Raw genomic sequence first — 25,425 nt, 5'->3', positions numbered from 1 at the left:
ACACTTAGATGGTACAATTGTGTGGTTGGTAAAGTGAATTAGGTTTTCAAGATTTTACCAATGAGTGATATTTAATACTGAATGACATGTATTAAGACAAATGCTTTTATATATAATTTATTTGGCATTGTAAATGCATTTATCTTATGAGAAACAGACCCCCTGTTGTCAGATGAAGTATTCTGGAAAGGTTTGGAGTAAATAAATAATAAAACTACTTTGATACACAGTCTAACCAATATTAAATATTAAGACTTTCAGATGAATGATTTTAATACTTAATTAACTTATTTGAAGTCCAGAGTAACCCTCTTGCATTAAAGATTGGCCAGATATAAAAATAGAACTTTATTCTGTCTCTTTCTTTGTTTTCCTTCTTCTCTTTTTCTTTCGTTCTTTCTTCCTTCCTCCTTTCCGACCTCCTTCTCTTCTTATGATGAAGACTTTAGAACATCATTATTCCCAAACATCAAATTTACCTCTAGCTGCCAACATTTTTGAATAGAAGAGGTTTTTTTAAAATAGAAAATTCTGTAGATAATGTGCAGTTACTCTCTCTTAATTATGAAAATATAGCTTCTATCAAAGTTTGTTGCTTTTATAGCCAAGATGTCATGTTTTAGGTTAAATCCCCATCAGGGTAAATGCATGCTGTCTGTGACAGATACTTACTCGTGCTCTATCCTCTCCCCCTTTCATAACCACGCTCTGGAAATAGTTCATTTAAGCTCTTTGATATGTTTTTCTTATAGGAGATATCTTTATGTAAAGTAATATTACTCTGTCATTTCAGTGTTTGACTTTTAAGTTTACCATCAGTCAAGAATTATAATGAATGAAGTATGCTTATATGAGCTTTTCTGAATATGGATGTCCTTAGAAGACACAATTCAGAATGCTAATTCTCTGCCTATGTATTAGAACTGTGAAAGAATGAATGCACGTTGAAATACATAGAACTTCAGATTCAGAGGGAATAAATTCTTTTTCCAGAGGCTTTGTTGATGTGATACAATTTTAAAAGAAAAAAAAAAAAGTATTGATCTGACCTGTCCTTTTATCTGTATAATGCTAAGAATTTGAGATCTTTCACTTGAGACTGCTTGTATTGCTTCACTTCACAAAGAAAATAATATTGTTTTGATATTTTATCAAATATACTTTAAAACTGTCATCTAAGCTTTAGTGCTAAACTATTACCCTCTCATTAAATAGTAACTGTTTTCGGGGCGCCTGGGTGGCTCAGTGGGTTAAAGCCTCTGCCTTCAGCTCAGGTCATGATCCCAGAGTCCTGGGATCGAGCCCCACATCGGGCTCTCTGCTCTGCAGGGAGACTGCTTCCTCCTCTCTCTCTGCCTGCCTCTCTGCCTAGTTGTGATTTCTCTCTGTCAAATAAATTAAAAATATTTAAAAAATAAATAAATAAATAAATAAATAGTAACTGTTTTCACAAGACTTCCTTCTTTCAGGTAGATCACTTTTATCCTAAGATTTAATATTGCAAGAACCAGATTTGTAAAGCCAATATAATTGTCCTTAAGATTAGTCTTGGATTTTAAATGGCAGGTTCGGCCTAAAGTGTCAATTCCTGTGACCAGGATAGCAGTAAAACCATATTGCACAACCAGTTTTGAGTTTTGTGAATTTTGAGTTTATGTGAAGCAGGAAATTTAACTGTTATTTATAGTAATGTAGCAAAGAAGGGATATCTCCGTTTTCAAGTCTTGGAAGGTATATTGCTATGTGTTCTAAATTAGAAAAAATAAGATTGCCTTCAGTTGTAAAAATTCTCAGGGTTTTGTCAGGGAAATTCTTGAGATAGATTGACATTATTTAAGAAAACTGAAATCCATCAGTTATGAATTTTAGAAGTCATTTACTCTAGATATTTTTGGTCATTGTATATTTTTCCATCTGCCTTTTGTATAGAGAAGATTAAGGCTTACCAAATATAGAAGTCTGGGTTTGTAATACAAATACAAGATGTAATGATAAATTGTGCTTTTCAAAATGTTTATGCCATTTTGACCTTTAATAGTGATTATCTTAAAATTTTCAAGTTAAAAAAAGTTCCCTTAATTCTTTATTTAAATTTTTATCAGATACTTTCCTATGGTCTGATATTTATAGGTGAAAGATTATTCATAATAGTGATTAAAATGAATATAGACACATTTGTTTAAAAGCCTTTGATATTCTTCTTTGTAGTAGTCAAATATTTTTACTGTTGGCCTAGTCACAAAACAAATTGGAAAGTTTTTAAGAAAATTACTTCACATTTAAACGCAACACTATATTGTGGTTTTATAAGGTAATCACAATAGTAGTAGCCAACCTGCACTTAAATGCTTTTTATTCTAGAAAGCTAAAATAGCCTTTGTATTTATAACCAAAGAACAAAAAACAAAGCAGCGCCTGCTTAATAAGTTGCTTTTGAACAAGATTATTTTTTAAATCCATAATTAAAAGAGCATCATGCAAACCTTTTCTTCAACAGGTTTCTTGAAAATAACTCATTATTACTGTTAAGTTTGCCTTATTTGAATATAAAAGAATTTTAGTGATTCAGTCTATAGGCATAATAAATCAGAATATCATGGATGCCTAATTGTACAGAATAATTGTAGACTGGTATATTTGGTAAATTTTATATGTTGGTTTTAGATTATAACCATAGGCGTTGGTTTCTAAAGAATTATCATTAAAGCTGAAAATAGTGAGTGATTTCTTGAACCTAACTTTCTCTAAGGAGTCAAAAGACCTTAAGTATCTTTGAAAATCTTGAATGAATATATGAACATCATCATGTTGTAGAGTATCTTATTTTAGCTAGAAAGGTGTTTGTTTTTTAATGTTCTTTTTAAACATACACTTTGATACCAGTTTGGTAATTACTTGTTTATCTCTCATAAAATTCAAAGTATATAAAATTCCCTTATTTGTGTATGTTAGGTATATGAAGTCTGTAACAGTGGAAGTGTACTATAAAAATTAAAAAATTAAGGTAATGATGTGAAAACATGTCTAGGATATTAAAGACATTTTATGGAAATCTGGCTGTTAACTTAGAATGCATTTTCAAATGTTTTCTCTTGTATTTTCAAAAGTATAACAAAATGTATGAGAATATGAATTTTAACATTAAAGTAGTTGTCCATAGGCAAAATACAATTTTGACATGTGTTTAATCTATTCCACAGTTTTTTTAAAAATTCTAATTATTTGCCCATACTTTAAAGAGATTTCACATAAAATAATGGTTTTCTAGCTTGTCTTGAGTAAGCTGAAGCAGAAAAGGGTGTTTCAGTCATTCACAGACCCCGACCTCTCGTACCGCTTTGTTTTATACCTTGTCTGTTTGTCTCATTGACTCACTGAGAGCCAAATATGGTGCTGGAGTAAAGAATGTGAGCTCTAGGGGCGCCTGGGTGGCTCAGCTGGTTAAGCAACTGCCTTTCGGCTTAGGTCATGATCCCGGAGTCCTGGGATGGAGTCCCACATCAGGCTCCCAGCTCCATGGGGAGTGTGCTTCTCCCTCTGACCTCCCCTCTCATGCTCTCTCTCTCTTTCTCTCTCTCTCAAATAAATAAATAAAATCTTAAAAGAATGTGAGCTCTAGAGCTAGACAGGATAGGTTCAAATTCTGGCTTCAACATTTACTACTGGTGTGACTGTAGACAAGTGAGTTAATCTTTTTGTACCTCAGTTTTCTCTTTGGTAAAATGAAAACAATGAGGCAGGTATGTCAGTAGGACTGTTGGGAGGATGAAAGGATGAATATACGTAAAGCGTTTACAGTGGTTTTGACTTATATTCATTTCTTAGTCGATGTTCATTTCGATTAATACTGCTTTTTGCTTGGCCCTGTTAGGAAGTTGAGTTTGGTGGTCCTTACTACTCCATAGCAAAGGACTTTATTTCTTAATCTGCTTTAATCTTGTTTAATCAGCAAAATTAATCAGATTCTGCTTTATAATATATGTAACTGATCCTTTACTTTTTGCTGCCCTCTACTAGATTATATTCCCTAGAATTTCTTCAGTATTTTAAGTGCTAAATAGTCGCACATATAAGAAGCATGTAATGGATGTCTGTCTAGATTTATGGCTTTAGGACTTGATTTATGGCTTTAGAAATTCTCCCTGTGTGTTGGCAATTAGAGTTTTCCGCTTTCTGTAATACTAGTTTTACCTACCCTTTTGTTTCTGTTTTAGCCACAGCCTGAGGTGGAAAGGATTTTTTACCATCTGACTGTGAGTTGGAGTTCTCTGGTAAAACTCAGAAAATGTACATGAGTATTTTACAAAGTGAGAGTTTTAGGGAGAAACTAAGCAGGATAGAGGAGCATGTTGTGTTGGGAAGAGGCTGGTCAAGGATTTGTATATTCATGGGATTCTCTGGAACCTTTTCTCTGTAAATATCCTGCATCTTGTAAAATTATATACTTATTTTGGTTGGGCTTGCTTTTCCAACTTATTATTCCTCATTTACTCTTTCTATATCATGTCTCTCCCTTCTCTTGAAACTTGAAATTTCATGTGTTACATTATTTTGGATGAAAATTAGTGAGACCAGTTTGTTGTTTTTTTTGTTTGTTTGTTTGTTTGTTTGTTTTTGAAGATTCTGGTTTGAGAAGATTATATGTACCTTATAGACAGAAAATTTATGAGTTGTAAATTTATGTGTAGCTTAAAAGTTCAATAGCAATTAATTAAAAACATCTTTGTTTAAATGGAATGATTTATAGAAATCAGAACCTAGGAGGAAAGCTTTCAAAATGTGTAAAAACGTATGTGGTTATTCACATAATCTTGCCTTTGTAAGCATTAATAATACTAGAAGTAGAAGCCATAAAGGAGATATAGATATATTTGGGTGCACAGAAATGAAAAAGTTACGTATGTCTCAAAAATACCATGTTATTTGAAGACAGACACACTCTGAGAAAAATATTTGTATCACATCATAAAGGTTTAATATTCTTAATATTTAAAGCATGCTTACAAATTATGAAGACAGCCGTAATGATAAACTCCATCCACAAAAGATAATAAATAAATGTCAGGGAAAACATATGCATCTTCAGAATCTCACTAGTTATCAAGCAAATGCAATATAAAATTTGACTATCACACTGGTCGATAAAATGAATTACCCATTCCGAAAGTTAATGTGAGTCCAGGGGACTGAATCGTTCTATGTACAGATCTTTCTAGAGCATAATTTGCCAAACTTATCATAGAGTCTTATTTTTTTAAACACTTATTTTGGTCCAGCAGTGACATAAAAATTTATCTTAAAAAATAATCATAGATTGGCATAGAGATATCACTAAAAGATAGTCATTGTGAAACTGTGTATAGTGTTGAATAACTGAAAGCATTCTGTTTACTAGTAAGGAATTGGTTACATAAATTGTTATAGCTATTTAATGGAATACTAGGGGTCCATTTGCAGTGATAAGATAGTATTTTTTTATGGGATGGAAGACACCCACAGTAACTTACATAATCGGAATACTTAGTATGTTAGATCGCTTTAAAAAATATGTATTTTAAGTGCCATAACAAAAACAGGAAAGATAGTGTAATAAAATGAAATGTTAACAGGGCTACTGTTTTTAGCTAACACAATTATTAGTGATTTTAGTTTGCTATATTTTCTGTATTTTGAAATTTTCTGTTGTAAATGGTATTGTTTTGGCATTGAAACAAAACGATGTTATATATGGGACAGTAATTTAACTTACAATTCAACTTTTTGTGCAGAAGTTTATTGAAAATACACGTGATTGAACATTGAGGTATAGGTTACCAGTGAAGTTCAAATTTGGGGAGAATTTGCTGAAATGGAAATTTTGTGCCACTTTTCGCTTCTTTGCATATGGCTGCCAATGTGTTGTAACAGTCCCTGAAGCCTGTGGAAAACTTGTTAATGTCTGTAATGCTCATTTAATCATTTCAATCTTGTACTTATTCCCAGTCATAGCAAAAAGAAAAAATATAATTTCTCTCTCTCCCTCTCTCTCTCTTTTTAAATATCCCAGGTAGTCACTTTTGGTCACATTATCCAGTTCTCAAAATGTATCATTCCTTATCTGAAACTAGACACCCTCTGCAGCCAGAAGAACAAGAAGTGGGCATCGATCCCTTGTCGAATTACTCTAACAAGACTGGAGGTGAGTTTTGTATCAGATACATTCTGTGGTTACTGGAAAGCATAGCAGAGTCTCTGGTTAGCTCTGCCTGCCTTCTGTATGTAATTCTTTACATGAAGCTGAACAGGGCATCTTGAAGCACACTTCCCTGGACATAGGTAGAGAGCACTCTGACACTAATGAATACCACAAAACGTCAACTTCCAATTATAGACAGAAGCATTAGCCAAATGTTTAAGGCACTGTCATTCTTTTTAAAAAAGTTACGAACTTAGTTCAGCATAGGGATTTTGAAATACAAATGGCCTTTGTCAAGCATCTTTTAAAGAAGTCTGAGCTTCTGGTGTTCATTTTTTAGCGAGTTTTTGCCTTTAAAAGTAAGTTGATGTTATTCCGGGATAATAGACTTGCCTCATTCTCTCTTCTCTCTCTCTCTCTCTCTCTCTCTCTCTCTCTCTCAAACTAATTGAAATTTGTGTCTTACTTTTAAAGATCTATTCACTGAAATTGTTGAAAGAGTAAAAGAGACTGTTAAGAGGTAAACTGCATTCAGCATGTGCCTTATAAAAATTTGTCAAATGTGTATGTTCCAAAACTCTGTTTCGTTTTCTCCATATTGGTAATAATAGAGTATCTTGAAAAAGGAAGCGGTCAGTTTGTGCAAATTCTTAAAGACTTATCTTTATTTTTAGTTGATTCATGGACTCAGGTTGCTACTTGTAATTTTTTGCTCATAAAATATATACATCAGGATTATGATGTCTATTTTAAAAAATCACAGTTAAAGTGATTCACATATATTTTGTTTACTTCAGATACAATTTTTTTTTCTATGTTGGTATAAAGGTCTACTATTGTGTTTTGGAAATTAAAAAAAATGATCGATTCGTTAAACTGATTATTTCTTTAGTGCACAAAGCTTGACTATATGGAGTTTTATGGTTTCTGTGCATCTTTACTGCCTTCTACGTCATACAAATGCGTTGTTGTTTTCAATGAAAATAGTATAATTTGGGGGCACCTGGGCGGCTCAGTCAGTTAAGTGTCTGCCTTTGGCTTAAGTCATGATCTAAGGTCCTAGGGTTGAGCCCTGCCTCCAGCTCCCTGCTCAGTGGGGAGCCTGCTTAGTCCTCTGCAGGCCACCCCCCTGCTTAAGTGCTCTCTTGGGTATGCATGCCCGCATGCTCTCTCTCAAATAAATAAAAAATTTTATAATAGTATAATTTGCCCTACAACTTATTTTTGTGATTTTACTTTTTATTTTTATTTGTGTGTTTATTGAAGAGGTCTCAAAAAGACTGTTCAAGGTTTTGATAATATAGAAATATTAGTGTGTCTCATTTTAGCTTCGGCATCTTAAAAATTTCAGTGGTAAGAATACTACATCTCCTGGTGATTTTTAAAAAATGTAATATCTATAAGAAGCACTAATAAATAAGTCAAATTATTTCACAAGCTCTTCTGTAAGTGGCTATTTTAAAAGTAAATATATTTTTGTTAGAAGTATATAAAATAATTTCACCAAAATTTTCTGATTTATGTGCTTAGTTTAGAATGCAGTTTTTTTTGTTTTGTTGTTGTTTTTAAGTGCATATTTTTCTCTGGTATCATTCATTAAATACTGAGGTTCTATTTTTTTATTTTAACTGGTTAAAAACATTTTAAATTAATTTTATCCTTTACTGTTTGCAGGAATGAGTAGTTACCTTTACTGAAAAGGCTTTTCGTTTATATCCTAGCCTAACATTTCTATGACATACAAAGTTATTAGGACTGAATTGATGTTTAAAAGTGCCATTAATTCATTTACCCCAAATGTTCATTAACAATGTAAATGTATGCTGATGTTCTATGAGACAAGGAAGTGACTAATGACTCTTCCAACTAACAACACTTAAAATGAATAGAAACTTTAGATAGCTAATCTTGAAGTAATCAAGACCCTCATTCAGCTTGGCATCTCTGTATGCTCTAAAACAGCTGTCAACTGTTAAAAATATATACAAAACACACATTCGCACACGCACATGCAGAAAGAATGATATGTAAATATCTAGTTCTTGAAAGCCATGAAGGTTACTAACCATAGTGGGTTTTGTGCATTGTATATGTAAATATTTTATATGAAGCCTCTATTTCATCTTCCTAGATTTCCTTTTAGCAGAAAAACATGTGTTGCATTTTAATAGGGTTGTCATATTTATTTGAAGAATCATCACCTTTCTAGTGTTTGTTTATTTTAATATATGCATTTCATGGGGTTCTCCACGTATTGGAAGCCTTTTACACATTTTTTCCCACCAGGGAATTTATGGCAAATAGATGACTCATTTTGTGAGTAGTCAAACACTGGACTTAATCAGTGGTTTCCCTTTGTAGAAGTTAAGTTTTGTAGTTTTGTTATTCATGTTATAGATTCCATTAATAAATAAGTCTTCCATTTCTCAAAACTGAATTTTAACATTTATAAACAAACAGTACATTATTGAGTCAAATGATTCCGAGTATTTTGGAAAGCATTAGCAAAAATAGCCACATCACAGGAATAATAAAGGAAAACTGCTTCTTACTGGTTTATTTGCATGAATGGTGTTGGAAGGTCGTGAGAACAGAGAAAAGAAACTGAATATATATGTGCAGAATTTTCCATGTGAATCAAACTCTTAACTGCTTGAATTCCTTTTTTAAATGGAGAATAGCATAGAAATCATGACATATTTCTCTGTGCCCTATTTGGTCATATACATAGTTTACTACTTTAAATTCCAAGGTCTTTGATCAAAGGATATTAATTAGAAATTGGTAGGTTACTTGTGATTCAGTTAAAACCATAAAAAAAAACCCAAAATGTTTGTTCAACTATTTATGATTATTCATTTGTAGGAAAAGAACATTTTCCTCTATTAAGTCTTTTTGGAGAATAGCACTTTGTTACATATTGCCAGAGTTTTTTAGCTTCAATTTTATATGCCTTCTTACTTACAGCTTTTTTAGTATTCAGATAATTACTTAATGTAATGCTTTTTATATAATATCTGTTTCAAAGCTTTCTTTCTATCTTCAGGGATAAAATATTTAGTAACCTACTTAAAAAAAATCCAAGACATTCAGAATATCCTGCCTACTCCATTTTTGACTCTTATAATTTTGTTTTTGTCCCTAATCTTCTTTTCTTTCTGTTGTAATATCACAGAGTTTTAGAACTAGAAGGGAGTGCCTGGCTTTATTGGTGAATAAATTGGTATTAATTAAAATAGTTCACCGAAGTTGATGTAATAAAATGATGCTGTCCTATTATGATCTATAATACTGTTTTCCATATAGCAGAATTGGGTTTAGATTTGAGTAAAAGATGAATTTGTTTTGGAAAGATATCTGACAAAGGTATAGGTTGCTCTCTAAGTCATCTTCCTTTTCAGGAAGGAAAAAGAAAATCTTTCTTTCCTGGCTTAAAACTTTTCAGTGGTTTTCCATTGCACTAATAATAAAATCCAGACTCTTGACCATGATGTTCACCACTGTCTTGCCTGACTGGCCATAGTCAGATGTGCTAATAAGCCAGTTCTAAACTGTGGACCTTCCACATGCCATCGTTCTCTGACATTATTCTTAATTACTTCACAGCAGTCATCCTTAAGTGTAATTCTGCATTTAATTTGTTTCATTGTTTGTTTGTTTCTTTGTCTAAGGTATAAGCATTATGTGTGTGTCTATTTGTGTGTCTGTTTGCCCATGGACACCACTGAATTAATAACTAACAGATGATTGAATTGTATTTTACCAGTCTGAATTCCTTCACTTAAATTAATGAGTAATTCCTTCATGTATCTTTTTTCCATCTACCTTTTTCCTTTCTGTCCTAAGTTGTAATGTATGAATTCTATTTTAGCCTCTGATTGTTTTAGTACTTTAATTTTTATTCTTTCAGGGCTTTAGAAGTTAATATAGTCTCCTCTCCTCTTTTGGGCTCATTGACCTGTCCCTTCTTTGAAATCCCTCTTAAAATTCACTTTTTCCATGTTTTCTTTCATTATGACCCAAATCAAAATTTCCATAAGAACCAACAGGAGAGAATTTTCTGGCAAATAAAGGTCAAGCTATGATATCCTACTAACCCATAGCAAAAATTACTTAACAAGGGAAAGCTAAGGAAATAAATGATTACTTCTATAAGATATTTGTGGCCATAATATGGGAGAATAGGTTAAGAATGGCTACATTTAAAATACATGTTTCATATATGTAGTTCCTAGTGTAAAATCTACAAAGATACCATTCTTAATTTTTTTTATTTCTATAACTTACTAATGCAGTTTATAGAAATACTGTTTATTGTGCATATGAAACACTGTGCAATCAACAACCTCTAGGGGTATAGACTCTTTTTAAGTTTGTAGCACTTCTAAAGTTTCTCGTCACTCATAAAAATTTGAGTGCCTTCTATGTGCCAGGCATTGTTTTGAGTGCTGGAAATAAAATATTGAAAAAGATAAACATACTTCTGAATGCCAGTTATAATGGTTGATGGCCAGAATTTGGGGGACCAGGAAAAGTAAATGGCCAGTTACGATGAAGAATGATAAGTACTTTCCTAAAGTAATTAATAGTATGCTGAGGTAGTATATTGTTGAGAAATTTAACTTAAATTTGTGTTAGTGGCGTGTTAAGGAAGGGGATATCTATTTAAGCCACAACCGGAAGGATGAGTAGCTGTAATCAGTGAGTGAGTAAAGAGTATGTGCTGTGAGCTTGTGCTCTGCCCTCTTCAGTGTGGTTGGAGGCTGGCATTCAAAGGAGGTATGGCCACAAATGAGACTGCAGACCAGGGCCGTGAAGCCACTTGATATTAAGAAGAGTAAGTAGTCTAGTGAAGGACTCATACTGCCAGAATTACATTTTTGAAAGATTATTATGTCTTTCTACAGTTAAGAAGCCATTGCAGTATTCTTGGTTAGAAATCATAGTGGCATATACTAGGAAATTATAGAAGTAGAAATGGAGAGAAGTGGAAACATTTGAGAGATATTTAGTAGGTAGAATTGACAGCACTTAATATTTGGATATAATGAAGTGATAAGGGTGAGAAGTTTGAAGTGACATTCAGTTTTCCAAGTTGACCAAAAAATGCCTGTTTTGAGATAGGGAGCGTTGTGAGGAGGAACTTTTTGTAGTGCAGGTGGAACAGGGGGTGGCAGAGAAGATTGTTTCAGTTCAGTTTCGTATGTGAGTTAGAAATGCCTTATGACTTTCAGATGCAGACATCCTAAAGATTTTGATGTATGGGTCTAAAACGTAGGTACAGGTTGGTGCTGGAGATAAAGATTTGTCATGGTTGCAATACAATGTGAATGAGATCACTTAGTAACAGCACCTCGTGTGAGAAGAGAACCTAGAAGCAGTCTTAAGGAAGGCCAATTTAAAGTTCTTGTAGCAGGGATGCCTTGTGTGGCTCAGTCAGAAGCATCTGCCTTCAGCTCAGGTCATGATCCAAGGGTTCTGGGAGGGAATCCTGCATCTGGCTTCTTGCTCAGCAGAAAGCCTGCTTCTCCCTCTACCTGCTGCTCCCCTGCTTGTGAGTGCGCGCTCTCTCTCGCTCTCTCTCTCTGACAAATAAATCTCTAAAAAAAATAAAGACCTTGTAGCAGAGAAGGATACTATAAAGGAGACAAAGAGAGAGTGTCTAGAGAAATAGAAGGAAAACTAGGAGTGTGGAGTCAAGCCAAGGTATTAAGGAGAAAACAAAAGTGCCCAAGGTTAGCTAAAGGTTTAAACAAATAGAAATCTGCACAGGATGGAGACATTGTAACTGTTGACAAACACAGTGCTTTTTGTCATCTCAGGAATCCATAGTCTTGGAGTTCTCTGTGTATTTCAAATAAACTAGTGATGTACTCTGTACTAAACTGGCATGAGGAATAGAGTGAAAAGTTATGGGAGTATTTAAAGATTTTAAAATCAATGCAAGAAATGTCTAGGAGGTCTTGGAAATTTGCAGTCTAGAGGTGGATTGGATGATGGATTTGTAGACAAAGGGCCATTATTTTCATTGTAGTAAAAGGAGAGAAGGAGAAAAGAAGGTATTTAGCTACAGTAGGCTTAATAGTTCAATAACAGAGTTCAGTGAAATATAACTGATGCTTTAATCCTTTTTTGATAAGTTAAGGTGAGATAATTTGCTGAAGGTGAGTGATAAGGTGAAACATTTGAAGATTTGTGGAGAGTGACAAAAGTTGGGATGATTTGATAAAGAATATATAACCATGGGGGCCAAGTTGAGATAAGACATCATAATTTATAGGCATACAAGCTTGTAAATTTGCATGATTATGTCCAGTAGAATTCAGCACCTATGATTTGGTCACACAGAAGAACAAGGGTTTTGCTATGGGAGTATAAGAGGTACACATAGGCAAGGAGGTTGATGGAGGAGGAATTCATTGATGGTCTGAGAATACAAGGAAATTTGCTACCATCGAAGGGGGTTCTAAGAAGGCAGAGTAAAAAGTTTTAGAAGGGATGGAGGAGTCAAGGCAGATGAAGTTCAGAGTAATATGGTGATGGAAGTCATGAAGGGAATATGGGAACAGTATATGAGTGATATATACATTAATTTGATGGAACATTGTTAAATGGTAGCCAGTAACCTAAATACCTTCCCTAATTCTGTGTTAAGAATTTGGATCTACATTAATTTAGATAGGGTTGGCCTAAAGTTTTTTTTTTTTAATTTAATCTTAGCTTAATTTTTTAAAAAAATTTTATTTATTTATTTGACAGAGAGAGACAGCAAGAGAGGAAGCACAAGCAGGGAAAGTAGGAAAGTGAGAAGTAGGCTTCCTGCTGAGCAGGGAGCTGATGCGGGACTCCATCCCAGGACCCTGGAATCATGACCTCACCCGAAGACAGACACGTAGTGACTGAGCCACCCAGGCACACCTTAAAGGCTTAATTCTTTTAGAGCAATTTTAGGTGCACAGCAAAATTAAGGAGAGATTTCCCATATACCCCTGCACCAGCACATGTATAGCCTCCTCCATTATCAATATTCCCCACCAGAGTGGTACATTTATTACAACTGGTAATCTACATAACACATCATAGTTACCCAAAGTCCATAGTTTATATTAAGATTCACTCTTGGTGTTACATATTCCATGAGTTTAGACAAATGTATAAAGACATGCTTCCATCATTATAGTATCATACAGAATATTTTCACAAAATCCTCTGTGTTCTATTCATCCTTCCACCAACCCCTGGCAAACACTGATCTTTTTACTGTTTAACTAGTTTCGTAAGAAGTATCTTTTTATTTTTTATTTATTTATTTTAAAAATATTTTATTTATTTATTTGACAGAGAAATCACAAGTAGGCAGAGAGGTAGGAAGAGAGAGAAGGGGGGAAGCAATCCCCACTGAGCAGAAAGCCCGATGCGGGACTCAATGACCCTGGGATCATGACCTGAGCCGAAGGCAGAGGGTTTAACTCATTGAGCCACCCAGGGGCCCCAGAAGTATCTTTTTAATAAAAAATTATTCATAGAGCTCAAGTGTCCATCAATAGATGAATGGTTAAAGATGTGTGTGTGTGTGTGTGTGTATGTGCGTGTGTATGTGCGTGCACGTGTGCAAGTGGCATATGCACACACACACATACACACAAGGGATATTATTCAGCCATAAAAAAGAATGAAATCTTGCTATTTGCAACAACATGGATAGAGCCTAGAGAGTATAATGCTAAGTGAAATAAGTCGGAGAAAGACAAATAGCATATGATCTCACCCATATGTTGAATTTAAGAAACAAAATAAATGAGCAAAGGAAGAAAAAAGACAAACCAAGAAGCAGACTCATAACTATTGAGAATAAACTGATGGTAACCAGAGGGGAGGTAGGTGGGGGGATAGGTGAAATAGGTGATAGGGATTAAAGAGTGTACTCTTGTTGGAAAAAAAAAATTAAAAAAGATAATACAAAACAAAACAATGTTTTTAAAAAGATTCTTTGTAGATAACAAGGTAAAAGGCAATTTAGCTAGATGAAAACTGTAAGACTAAAGTAATCAAGAAAAATGGTAGCTTTGTTTAAGGTAAAGATTGTTAAATAGGGTGACTTGGTAGTTCTTCAGTGACAGTAACAAAGATAATGATGGTTTAAAAACATGTCTCCTTGGGGCACCTGGGTGGCTCAGTGGATTAAGCCTCTGCCCTCAGCTCAGGTCATGATCTCAGGGTCCTGGGATCCAGCCCCGCATCATCATCGGGCTCTCTGCTCAGCGGGAGCCTGCTTCCCCCTCTATCTCTGCCTGCTGTTCTGCCTACTTGTGACCTCTCTCTCTGTGTCAAATAAATAAATAAAATCTTAAAAAAAAAAAAGTCTCCTTAAAAACAGATTTTGTTAAATGCTGTGACAGTAAGAGGTGAAATTAGAGAGCAGTGACCATGCCATGCTCAATCCTTCTACGTCAAGTTTTCCAAAAGAAAGTTGAAAGTGAGAGACTTAAGTTGAAAGACGATGAGTTAGAATCTGAAAGTCATCCTTCAGAGGTATCAGTTCAAAGTATGTGAGACAGATCAAAAACCCAAAGAAAGAGAAAGGGAAAGAGCTGAGGATTGCTAGGTAGGAATTCTCTGTGGTTAGAATCTGGATAAAGGGAGTGGTATTTAAAAAATACTAGAGGAGTAGTTAAAGTAGGGGATAGAGGAGTTCTAAAATTACAGAAACTACAGGGATATGAGAACTTCAGAAGGTCAGAAGTGGTCAGTGCTTCAAGGATTGCTGGGTTAGAGTATAAAAAGAGAAAAATGATTTGGTGATTTTAAGAGTACTGATAATCTGTCATTAGTGGTTAAGCCAGTTTCAAAATACCAGTAAGTCATTTAAGTGAATGAGAGTGAACTGAAATCTGATTCAGAATTAACATCAAAAGACAGTGGTTAAATATCAAAGGCAAAATACTTGAATGGCAAGGAGGGTTCAGCTTATTCTTTAATATTAGATTTGGGTGGTTATATGTGAATTTTATGTGTTCATGTTTTCACAGTGAATTGAGATTTAGCAAGTTAGACATTTTAATGATAACAGTGGAGCTCACTGTTGGGACAGTGTAGATCCTTGAAATAAAAGACAGGTCTTCTGGACTTTGAACTTTTTTTTTTTTTTAACTTGTCCATTCCTTATTAATTGCATCTGGTTTTTAGGTTTATTTCAAATTTTCTGTTGTTGTGGCAGTTCCCCTTATTTGCCTGAAGAGATAGGTGCGTTAGAGGGGATTATGTGAAGAGTCATTGAGTCACGTTGTGGCTCTAACTGAAAGTTAATCATTTTGTAGGGTCCTAGAAAAAAAGGAGACCTCAACCGCTGGCACTGGTGGCAGACAGAAACTATAGCCCTGTAAAGGCTGTTACCATTATCCTTTTGGGCAGAGTTGGTCTGCAAAGGAATATCCATACCTTAAGACATTTTTCCTACCTTTTCAGTCAGCCTTTATACCACTCTTGGATCACCACAAATGGGAGGTTGTGTGCTGGTGTTTTTGGTTGGCTAGGTCTAGGAATAACTAGAACAGATATAGGTGATTTAGAGTAACAGTATTATCTTCAACCTTAGAAGGACAAAACCAAGAAAAATCTCCACTTACGTGAAATGACCTGCAGTGGATTGCTTATCAAAGAATTACATTAGTTGCCTTTGCTAATTTAGTAGTGGGGTCAGAAAAGACAGTAAAGCCAGAATTTGGACTGTTTCAATAAATGACATACCCAACTTTTAGTTCATAGGGCTTAGAAAGTATTTCAAGAGTTACCACCTGATGTCTCGTGCAGTTACTGCTCCTTTTATTCACTTACATATTAAAACAGAAATCCCCTCCCCCACGGCTTAGTAGTGAAATGAATAATTAGTCCCTTACAGGTACAATTCTCCAGGTCCCTCATGCTGCTTCTAACTCCTCTCATAGCATTAACCAATTTTAAGAACAATATCTAGCTAAACTAGTGTTTTTAAAGGTTACAGGCATTCTCACTTTGCTCTTACCCAATCAGAGGGAAGAACTAAATATCAGGGAAGATGAGATTATAAGAAAAAATTTAAACCTTACTCTGAGAGAATAACCAGGACCTCTTCAGTTCTTCTGTATTTCTCCTGCTCTCCTCTGGGAATTCCAAAGACCTGTTTTTCCCAACTTCAAATCATAAAATCGTCTCTGTACTTTGCTGTGCAGTCAGCTATGTAATAAAATAGCCAGGAATATTTTTCAGTAGAGCTGTTACATTTTGGTAAAAATTCTCTTTTCATGTAATAGGCACTTAAAAAAAATCTCAAGACAATTATACTTGGATATTTATAAATTTTCTTGTAGACTTGAGTAAAGCACATCTGGTGTTTCACTTAAAACACACAATTTTAATGGTTATTAAAGATCCAGTGATCTTTTTAAATAGTGAGGACAGAGAATAGTGTACTGCATAGAGTTTTAATCTGTATTACATTGATAGATATTGATATCTACTTCAGCATATTTTAACAATTTAGAAATTATATAGGTAATTTGTAGTAAAAACATCTTTTATGCTGTGGCAATTTTATTATGATTTTCCTTCATGTTTATAAATATAGGTTTTTTTCTGTGGTTATTCTCTTACATTATTCTTTTCTTAAATTTCTCTTTACCAAAAGCTTTGAAAGTGTACTTTACCTATTGATATATTGTTAACCTGATCTCAAGTATTTTTTTATTCCTGTGTTTTGCAGGTATTAAAAAGAAGTTAGTTTGCCATCACTCTACTTTCGCTGTAAGGAGGACTTGCTTATTAATTTAATAGGTGTTCTGAAATCTGAAATCATTTTCATGCAATCCTTGTACTTTACTCTGGAACTTGACCATAATACTGCTTCCTGAATTCCCTGAGAAGGAATCCCAGATGATGAATACAGAAAAGCACAAGACAAGAAACATTATGTTAGCTTCAAGCTGTTTTATTTTCACATTTTAGGAAGATCTGAGTGTTTTAAATAGAAGAAATTAAGAAGCTAGTAAATCATAAAAATTGTAATATCACAAGTTACTTACTTTAAATGGTCATTTTCTTTTATTACATCTACAGTATTAAAAATATAATTTGCTTGAGTCTTTGGAAACGATTTTCTACCAGTTAGTAATTATTGTATTCCTGTACATTCTAGTGATTGTTTATCTTTCCAGAATGTACAAATACATTCAGTTTTAGTCAGAAAAATCACCCACTGGCCTTGATTTATCAACAGATGAACAGTGAGAATTAGCTTTTACTTACTCAAGTCACAAAAAAGGCAATGTGTGAGCAAAAAAAAAAAAATCATTTATATTATGGGAATATGTATACTTAAATAATAATTCTCCTACTTCCCCTTTTCTTCTGCTTTCTTCTTCCAGATGTGGAGAGACTTAAATACAGTTGGCTTCCTAGCATTACTATTTAGTGACAATTTTGATAGAATATAACTGATTTACACCAGCCTTAGAACTCTGCTATCAATTTGAATCTTTAATTTGGCTTTTGAATGGATCTGTTAGTAGATGTAAGGTTTTCTTTCTTTTTTTTTTTTTTTTTTTTTTTTTTTTTTTAAGTAAGCTGTCTGCCCCAAATGGCGCTCAAACTCATGACCCCAAGTTCAGGAGTTGCATGATGTACAGACTGAGCCAGCCAGCTGTCCTGAACTTACAGGTTTTTAGTCAGACATGTTGGCACAATGATTAAGAAATTTTAGTGATACTCAGTGAATGAATAGAGATTTATAGAAGCACATATATTATTTCACACAGAATAAGGGCTGCAGGCCACAGGACTGATGTTTGCTTATTCATTCAAAATAGTGATCATTTAGTATCTATCAGGGGATGGGCTGTTAAAAAAGTAGACCCAAGTGGTTTCTCTCAATGGGATTTACATTTTAGCAGGAGAGGGACAGTAAAAAATATTAAAAAATACAGAAATAAGGAAAAATATATAAGAAAGTGATAAATACTAGGCAAAGCATGAAAGTAGACTGGAGTCTACTGGAGTGACTGGGTGCCTACTTTAGATTTTACATATCTCTCTAAGAAGATGATACATCAGCTAGATGTGAATGACAGATGAGGAGGAACCAGACATGCAAAGTTAGAGAGCGAGAAACAGCAAAGCAGTTTCACAAAAAAGGGAAGAGTTCATGCAAAGGAAGATCCTATCCTAGGATAGGAATAGAGCTGCCATACTGAAGGAACTGGAAAATGTCAATGTGTCTGGGGTACCATAGGTGGTATAGCAATGGCACAGGATGGGTCTTAATAGGCAGAGGCCAGATTATAAGGATTTTGTAAGCCAAATTGAGGAGTACAGATTTTATTCTAGAGACTGGGAGTTATTTAACAGTCTGAATTGTTACCGCTGTTGAACAATTAAGTTTCTTCTCAAGAAATGAGGGCTGAGGGGCACCTGGGTGGCTCAGTGGGTTAAAGCCTCTGCCTTCAGCTCAGGTCATGATCCCAGGGTCCTGGGATCAAGCCCCACATCAGGCTCTCTGCTCAGCAGGGAGCCTGCTTCCTCCTCTCTCTCCCTGCCTGCCTCTCTGACTAGTTGCAATCTCTATCAAATAAATAAATAAAATCTTAAAAAAAAAAAAAAGAAAAGAAATGAGGGCTGTAACTTTTTTTTAAATATATAGCCTTAGTAATGCCTGATTACACAGAATTGTATTATTTTTTTAAAATATATTTTCAAATTGCTGTTCTTTGTACCAAACTTTGTTTCCTCATTCTCAACATTTGAACTGTTCATAATGGTGAAGTAATTCCTCCTTAATCTAAGATAGAAGAATGCCTTAAAATTAACCATTTATTTGAAGCTCAGTTACTTCTGTGTGGCCTATTTTAGGTCATGCTATGGATATTAAAATAGTAATAGTAAATGCAGTCTAGTATGACCTTTTCTGTTTGACCCATTGTGTGTGTGTGTGTGTGTGTGTGTGTGTGTGTGTGTGTGTGTGTCTGTGTCTGTGTGTTGGGGGCATATAATCATTATTTTCTCTTTGCTGATGTAATGGAAAATTTGCTCCTCTAGGACATATTAGAACAATGTATTTAATGCTCTTCAATTTAATTTGCTAGTATCACAATTAATACAATTAAGGTCACTTGAAATGAAACTATTAACAAATTGAGTAATTTATTTTAACAATGTCAATGTGTTCTCACAATTACATTTGCTTTAATTAGTGTACAAGCTATTATTTAATACCATACTTCACATAGAAAAATGTAATGGTGTATTCTTGGTTCCTTATAACAGAAAAGAAAGAACTTTTAATAGACTGAGTGATTTTGTGGAAGAGCTGCTAAATATAAAGTGATGGAAGAGAAAGTACAAAGACAAAAAGCAAAGCTTACAAGAATGTAAATAAAAAATATATATATTATCGGCCCTTACCAATACATGTCCTATTTATCATTGTGTAAATAGTATTGGAACTGTATAATGGTAGTTAGAGACAAGAATACAGATCCTGGAAAATTTTAAGTGTTCAGTTGTATCTGGTTTTTGCTTATCATAAAACTTTTGGAAATCATGAAGTAGGTCATTTCTAATTAATCACTATAATGGAGGGGTACAAATGGTGTGGAATATTAAAAAGGTAGGAAGCAAAGTTTTGATTCTCAAATTTGCTCTTAAAGATTTTAATGTGGGGTGCCTGGGTGGCTCAGTCAGTTAAGCATCTGCTTTCGGCTCAGGTCATGATCCCAGAGTCCTGGGATCCAGCACTGCATGGGGCTCCCTGCTCAGCAGGGAGTCTGCTTCTCCCTCTCCCTTTGTCTGCCACTCATTTGCTTGTGTTCTCTCAATGTCTGTCAAATAACAAATAAAATCTTTAAAAATTAAAAAAAGACATTTTAATGCCAATATTTCTTACCTAGAAATTCACTTTATTAGTAGCTAATAAAAAAAAGCTCTTCTACTCAGCCTACTCTGTGTTGAGATCAGAAGATCCACGGATGAAGAAATGGTTATATTTCTGTTTCTATATATGCAGAGTAAGGGGAAGCAGATGAATTGTCAACCAAGTCATAATTAATAAGATCTGCTGTTGTCTGTAAACATGAGAGCAAGATTTATTATCATGTAATCAAGTGGTGATTTTATGTGGAAGGGATATAAATGCAATCCTGATAAATCAATACTCTAATTTTTAAAATTAGTTTGACAATCTTTTTGCCTAGTTTGATGGTTTTAAATTTCTGTTGCTTTCATTTTCTTTCCTTTTTTTACCCCTTTAGTTAATGATAAAAATTTGTAAAATTGCAAGTAAAGAAGCAGGTATAAGAGTAATTAGGTAATAAATATTTAAGTGTAAAATGCAAGAAGCTTAGAGTATCCACAGACTCTGAAAAATTAATTATAGTTCTCATTTCTAGGAATGGGGCTTATAGGAGTAGAGTATATTAAGTTCTTTTTAGTCCTTGTGAATGTTTATACTACAGTCTCCCATTGGTTTTCATTGTGTGTCCCAAGCTCTGAATTCAGTCTACCAGTTTGTTCTTAGGTCTGATGAGTCAGAATATTATGGTTTACGAGTAGAACAATCAATTTAGCAATAGTGGAAAAAGTTAATTCTTTAAATAGCATTTTGAGTTAGCATGGGTAAACCACTACCTAGTTGCTACATATACTACAATAAGCGTTCTCATTTGGTCCTGATTTGATTTTCATTATACCTAGTCTCTAAATTCTGTCTTGAATTTTAAAATGATTTGTCTGTTGATTCCGTGGCCTATGCTGTAGAATATCAGAAGAGTAACTGGAATTGATTATTTAATGCTTGATCTTTAAAAAGCAATAGATTTTGAAAAGAAACATTGTTTTATCAAAAGAGGCCAAGTGTAAGAAGTTAATTGCTTTTTTCCCTAACATCCTGAGTTTTCTTAGATTAAGTGAAGTTTTAAAGAAAGTTCTCAAAGCCCTTCACAGCCCACGTCTGTGCATTTGTTCAATCAGTTTCCAGTGTGACTACATAGAATTTCTTTACTAAAATCTATGACCTGGGGCAACTGAGTGGCTCAGTTGGTTAAGTGTCTGCCTTCAGCTGAGGTCATGATCGCAGGGTCCTAGGATCAAGCCCTGAATCAGGCCCTGCTCAGCGGGGAGTCTACTTCTCTCCCTCTGTCTGCCTCGTCTTCTGCTTGTGTTCTCTCTCAAATAAATAAATAAAATCTTAAAAAAATAAAATAAAATCTAAGACCCATCCAGAATAGCCAACACAATATTGAAGGAGAACAAAGGTAGAAGACTGATGCTACCTGACCTCAGAATAGGAAGCCTGGAAATAGACCATAGAAATATAGTTAAGTGATCTTGACTAGAAGCAAAAGCAATTCAATAGAAAAAGGACAGTCTTTTTCAACAAGTAGTGCTAGAAAGCTGGATATCCACATGCAAAGCAAACATAACCCCAAACAAAACAAAATGTAGACATAGATTTTACACCTTTCACAAACATTAGAACATAAACCCAAATGTAAAATGCAAAACTATAAAATTCTTAGATGATGTAGGAAAAAATCTTGGTGACTTTGGTTTGGCAATGATGTTTTAGTTTCAAAAATAAAAGCATGATCCATGAAAGAAAAAAATAGTAAGTTGGACTTTGTTAACATTAAAACCATTTTTTTTTCTTTGAAAGACACTGTTAAGAGAATGAAAGATAAGCCACAGACTAGGAGAAAAAAATCTTTGCAAAACATGGCTAATAAAGGACTGGCATCTAAAATATACAAAGAACTTTTATAACTCAATAAGAAAACAACCCAGTTAAAAAATGGACAAAATATCTGATCAGAAACCCCACTAAAGAAGATATACAGATGGCAAATAAGGGTAGGAGAAGATGCTAAACATCAGAGGTCATCAGGGAATTTCAAATTAAAATGAGACACCGTACACACCTATTAGAATGGTTAAGATCCAGCACACTGACATCACCAAATGCTAGTGAAGATGTGGAGCAACAGGAACTCTTCCTTCACTGCTGGTGGGAATGTAGAATGGTGCAGTCACTTTGGAAGATACTTTGGCTTTTTTTTTTTTTTTTAATGAAACTAAACACATTCTTACCATATGATTTAGCAATTACACTCCTTAGTATTTGCCCATATGAATTGAAAACTTATGTCCACAGATAAACCTGCACAGTGTTCATAGCATTTTTATTCATAGTTACTAAAACTTGGAAGTTACCAAGATGCCTATCAGTAGTCAAATGGATAAATTGTGGTATGTGTATGGAATATAATTATTATTCAGTGATAAAAAAATAAATGACCTATTAAGCCATAGAAAGACCAGGAGGAATCATAGATGCATATTGCTACATGAATGAAGTCAATCTGAAAAGCCTATATACATAATTCCAATAACACAATATTCTGTAAAACCAAAACTCTGGAGACATTAAAAAGACCAGTAGTGGTCATGAGGGGTGTGGTGAGGTAGGGAGGGTTGGGTGGAAGGATCTGTAGGTGGAGCACGTAGGATCTTAGGCAGTGACACTGTGTCATGTGATACTGTAATGGTGGGTGCAAGTCATTATATATTCATTAAAACCCATTGAGTGTACAACACAGAGTAAACCCTAATGTAAATTATGGACTTTAATAATTATCAGTATTGATGATGCATCAGTGTAACAAATGTACTGCACTAATGCAAGATGTGAATACTAGAGAACACTAGGTATGTGAGGGTGAGGGCTATATGAAAGCTCTATTACTTTGTGTTCCATTTGTTTTTTTTTAAACCTAAAATAGCTCTAAAAATAAAGTTTATTAATAAAAAAAATTTTAGCTTTCCTTGTTCATTGCTTTTTCTTTTTCAAGTGTACCATAACTTTTTCTTCATTCATCATGCCAGTTTAACATAGAACACATCCTTAGTTTATTTGAAATATACAGAATACTCGAGACTAGGGATTCTTGAAAGATATTTAGGAGAAAAAGTGTGATATACTCTCTGTTTATAACAACTCCTTATTCAAACCTTAGTTTGTAATAGTCTTGTCTCACTCCTGAAGTAGGCCGAATCATTTTATAATCTACTCCTTTGGGTAGGTAGTCTTTTATCGTCAGTATTACCTGCTAATCTAATCCTTTAACAGTATGTGTATATATATAGGTATGTATTTATTTATTTTAGAGAGAGTGTGTGGCACACATGTGAGTGGGCTTAGGGACAGAGGGTAAGAATCTTCAAGCAGACTCCCTGCTGAACGTGGTGCCTGATGGGAGTTCTCACTACCATGAGATGGTGATCTGAGCTGAAACCAAGAGTTGGATGCTTAACCACCTGAGCCGCCCAGGTGCCCCTGTTTAACAGTTTTTAAGAGCATTTTCTCTTCACTTGTGAGCAAAGCTGTTTTTGTATGACTCAGTTCTTGATTCTAAATTGGAAATAGCCTCGTAATCATTGGAACATTAACTCAGCCATACTTTTAGTAGTTTTCTTGGATTTTGACAGGCGGTTACTTATAATTAATAGGGTAAAAGGGAAATCGTTGTTTCACTGTCATGTGCCAATCTAAGGTAAATTTCTGTACTAGATTATTTTTTAGAGCTGAGATTGGAAATTTTTTTTTTTAAGGGGTCAGATAGTAAATATTTTAGTTTTTTAGGCCCTGGCATTTTGTCCTGAAAGCATTCATAGACAATTTGTAAACAAATGTCTATGGATGTATTTCAATAAAATGTTATTTAGCAAACAGGAGGTCAGTCACTTTGGCCCATGGGTTCCAGTTTATTGACCCCTGTTTTGGGATAACCATTACTCTCTCGTTAAAATAAGTATATAAAATATAAGTGTGACAGTAATAGAATATTCCTTTCTTCAAGATTTTCTTTAAATAGAATATCTTAATAATTGGTTTGAGAGCATTAGGACTATTGAACCAAAAGTGTTTCTTTACATGTGTTTAGAGGCTTCTTGTCAAAAAGATATTTGCAGTTATGTTAGTTAAAGAAATACACTGATTTTTGCACACTGATCTTTTATCCTGCAACTTTGCTGCATTCGTTTATAAGCTGTGTGTGTGTGTGTGTGTGTGTGTATGTGTTCTTTAGTATTTTCACTGTATAAGATCATGTCACCATTTAATAAAAATCATTTTACTTCTTTTTTGATTTGGATGCCTTTCCTTTTTCTTGCCTAATGACTCTGGCTAGAATTTTTAGTATGATGTTGAATAGAAGTGGCGTTTTGTTTGTGATTTGGGGAGAAATCTTTCAGGCTTTCATCATTGATTGTTAGTTGTGAATTTTTCATAAAAGCCTTTTTTCATGTTGAAGAAGTTTCTTTTGATTCCTATTTTGATGAGTGTTTTTATCTGGAAAGGACATTGGAATTTGTCAGATGCTTTTTCTGCATTAATTGAGATGATCATGTCATTTTTTTCCTTCATGTTATTAATGTTATGTACTACGTTGATTGATGTTTCTAAACTGAACCAGTTTTGTGTTCCAGGGATAAATTCCACTTGGTTAGGATATATAATACTGCAAAAGTGCTGTCGGATTTGATTTGCTAGTATTTTGTTTAGGATTTTCTTAAGGTTGGGGTAGGGAGAGGAGGAGAAAGAATTAAGCAGGTTCCGTGCCCAGCAAATTAGCCTGATGCAAGGCTCCATCTCACAACCCTGAGATCATGACCTGAGCTGAAATCAAGAGTCAGATGCTTAACCAGCTGAGCCACCCAGGCGCCCTTGTTGATGATTTTTGTATTTATATTCATTATATTTATATATTAGGGATACTGGTCTGTAGTTTTCTTAAAATATCTTTTTCTTACTCGGTATCAGGATAATGCTGGCCACATAGGTATATGCGCTCTCCTTTTCTAGTTTTTGAAAGAGTTTGAGAAGGATTAGTGTTAATTATTATTAATGTTTGGTAGCACTACCAATGACACCATCTGGTCCTGGTCTTCTTTGGGGAGTGTTTTGATTACTGATCCAATCTTTGTGCTTCTTACAAGTCTATTCAGATTTCCTCTTTCTTCTTGAGTCAGTTTTTGCATGTTTAGGAATCTGTTCACCTCCTAACCCCTATAACACCTATAAACGTGTAGGTATACATTTGCTCATAGTATCTTTATAATCTTCTTTTTTCTATAAGGTCTGTAGTAGAGTCTCCACTTTTGTTTCTCATTTTTTAGTATTTTTCTTTATCAGTCTAGCTAAAAATTTGTCAAATTTTTTATCTGTTCAA

At 34.2% G+C, this 25,425-nt stretch overlaps 1 protein-coding gene across 3 annotated transcripts in view; it reads left to right on the top strand.

Moving 5' to 3' along the window:
* Window positions 1-25,425, top strand: part of TBC1D5 (TBC1 domain family member 5) — a 579,401-nt gene that overhangs the window by 208,214 nt on the left and 345,762 nt on the right. For all 3 annotated transcript variants that reach the window (XM_046002325.1, XM_046002328.1, XM_046002327.1), the window contains one exon: window positions 6,047-6,178. In XM_046002325.1, coding sequence (XP_045858281.1) covers window positions 6,082-6,178 — 97 coding nt within the window. In that variant the 5' untranslated portion in view covers window positions 6,047-6,081. The remainder of the gene's footprint in view (window positions 1-6,046; window positions 6,179-25,425) is intronic.

Source organism: Meles meles, chromosome 4, assembly GCF_922984935.1.
Source record: "Meles meles chromosome 4, mMelMel3.1 paternal haplotype, whole genome shotgun sequence".
Lineage (NCBI taxonomy): Eukaryota > Metazoa > Chordata > Mammalia > Carnivora > Mustelidae > Meles > Meles meles.
Note: the sequence above shows the minus strand (reverse complement) of the source record. Positions and strands in the feature narration are given on the sequence as shown.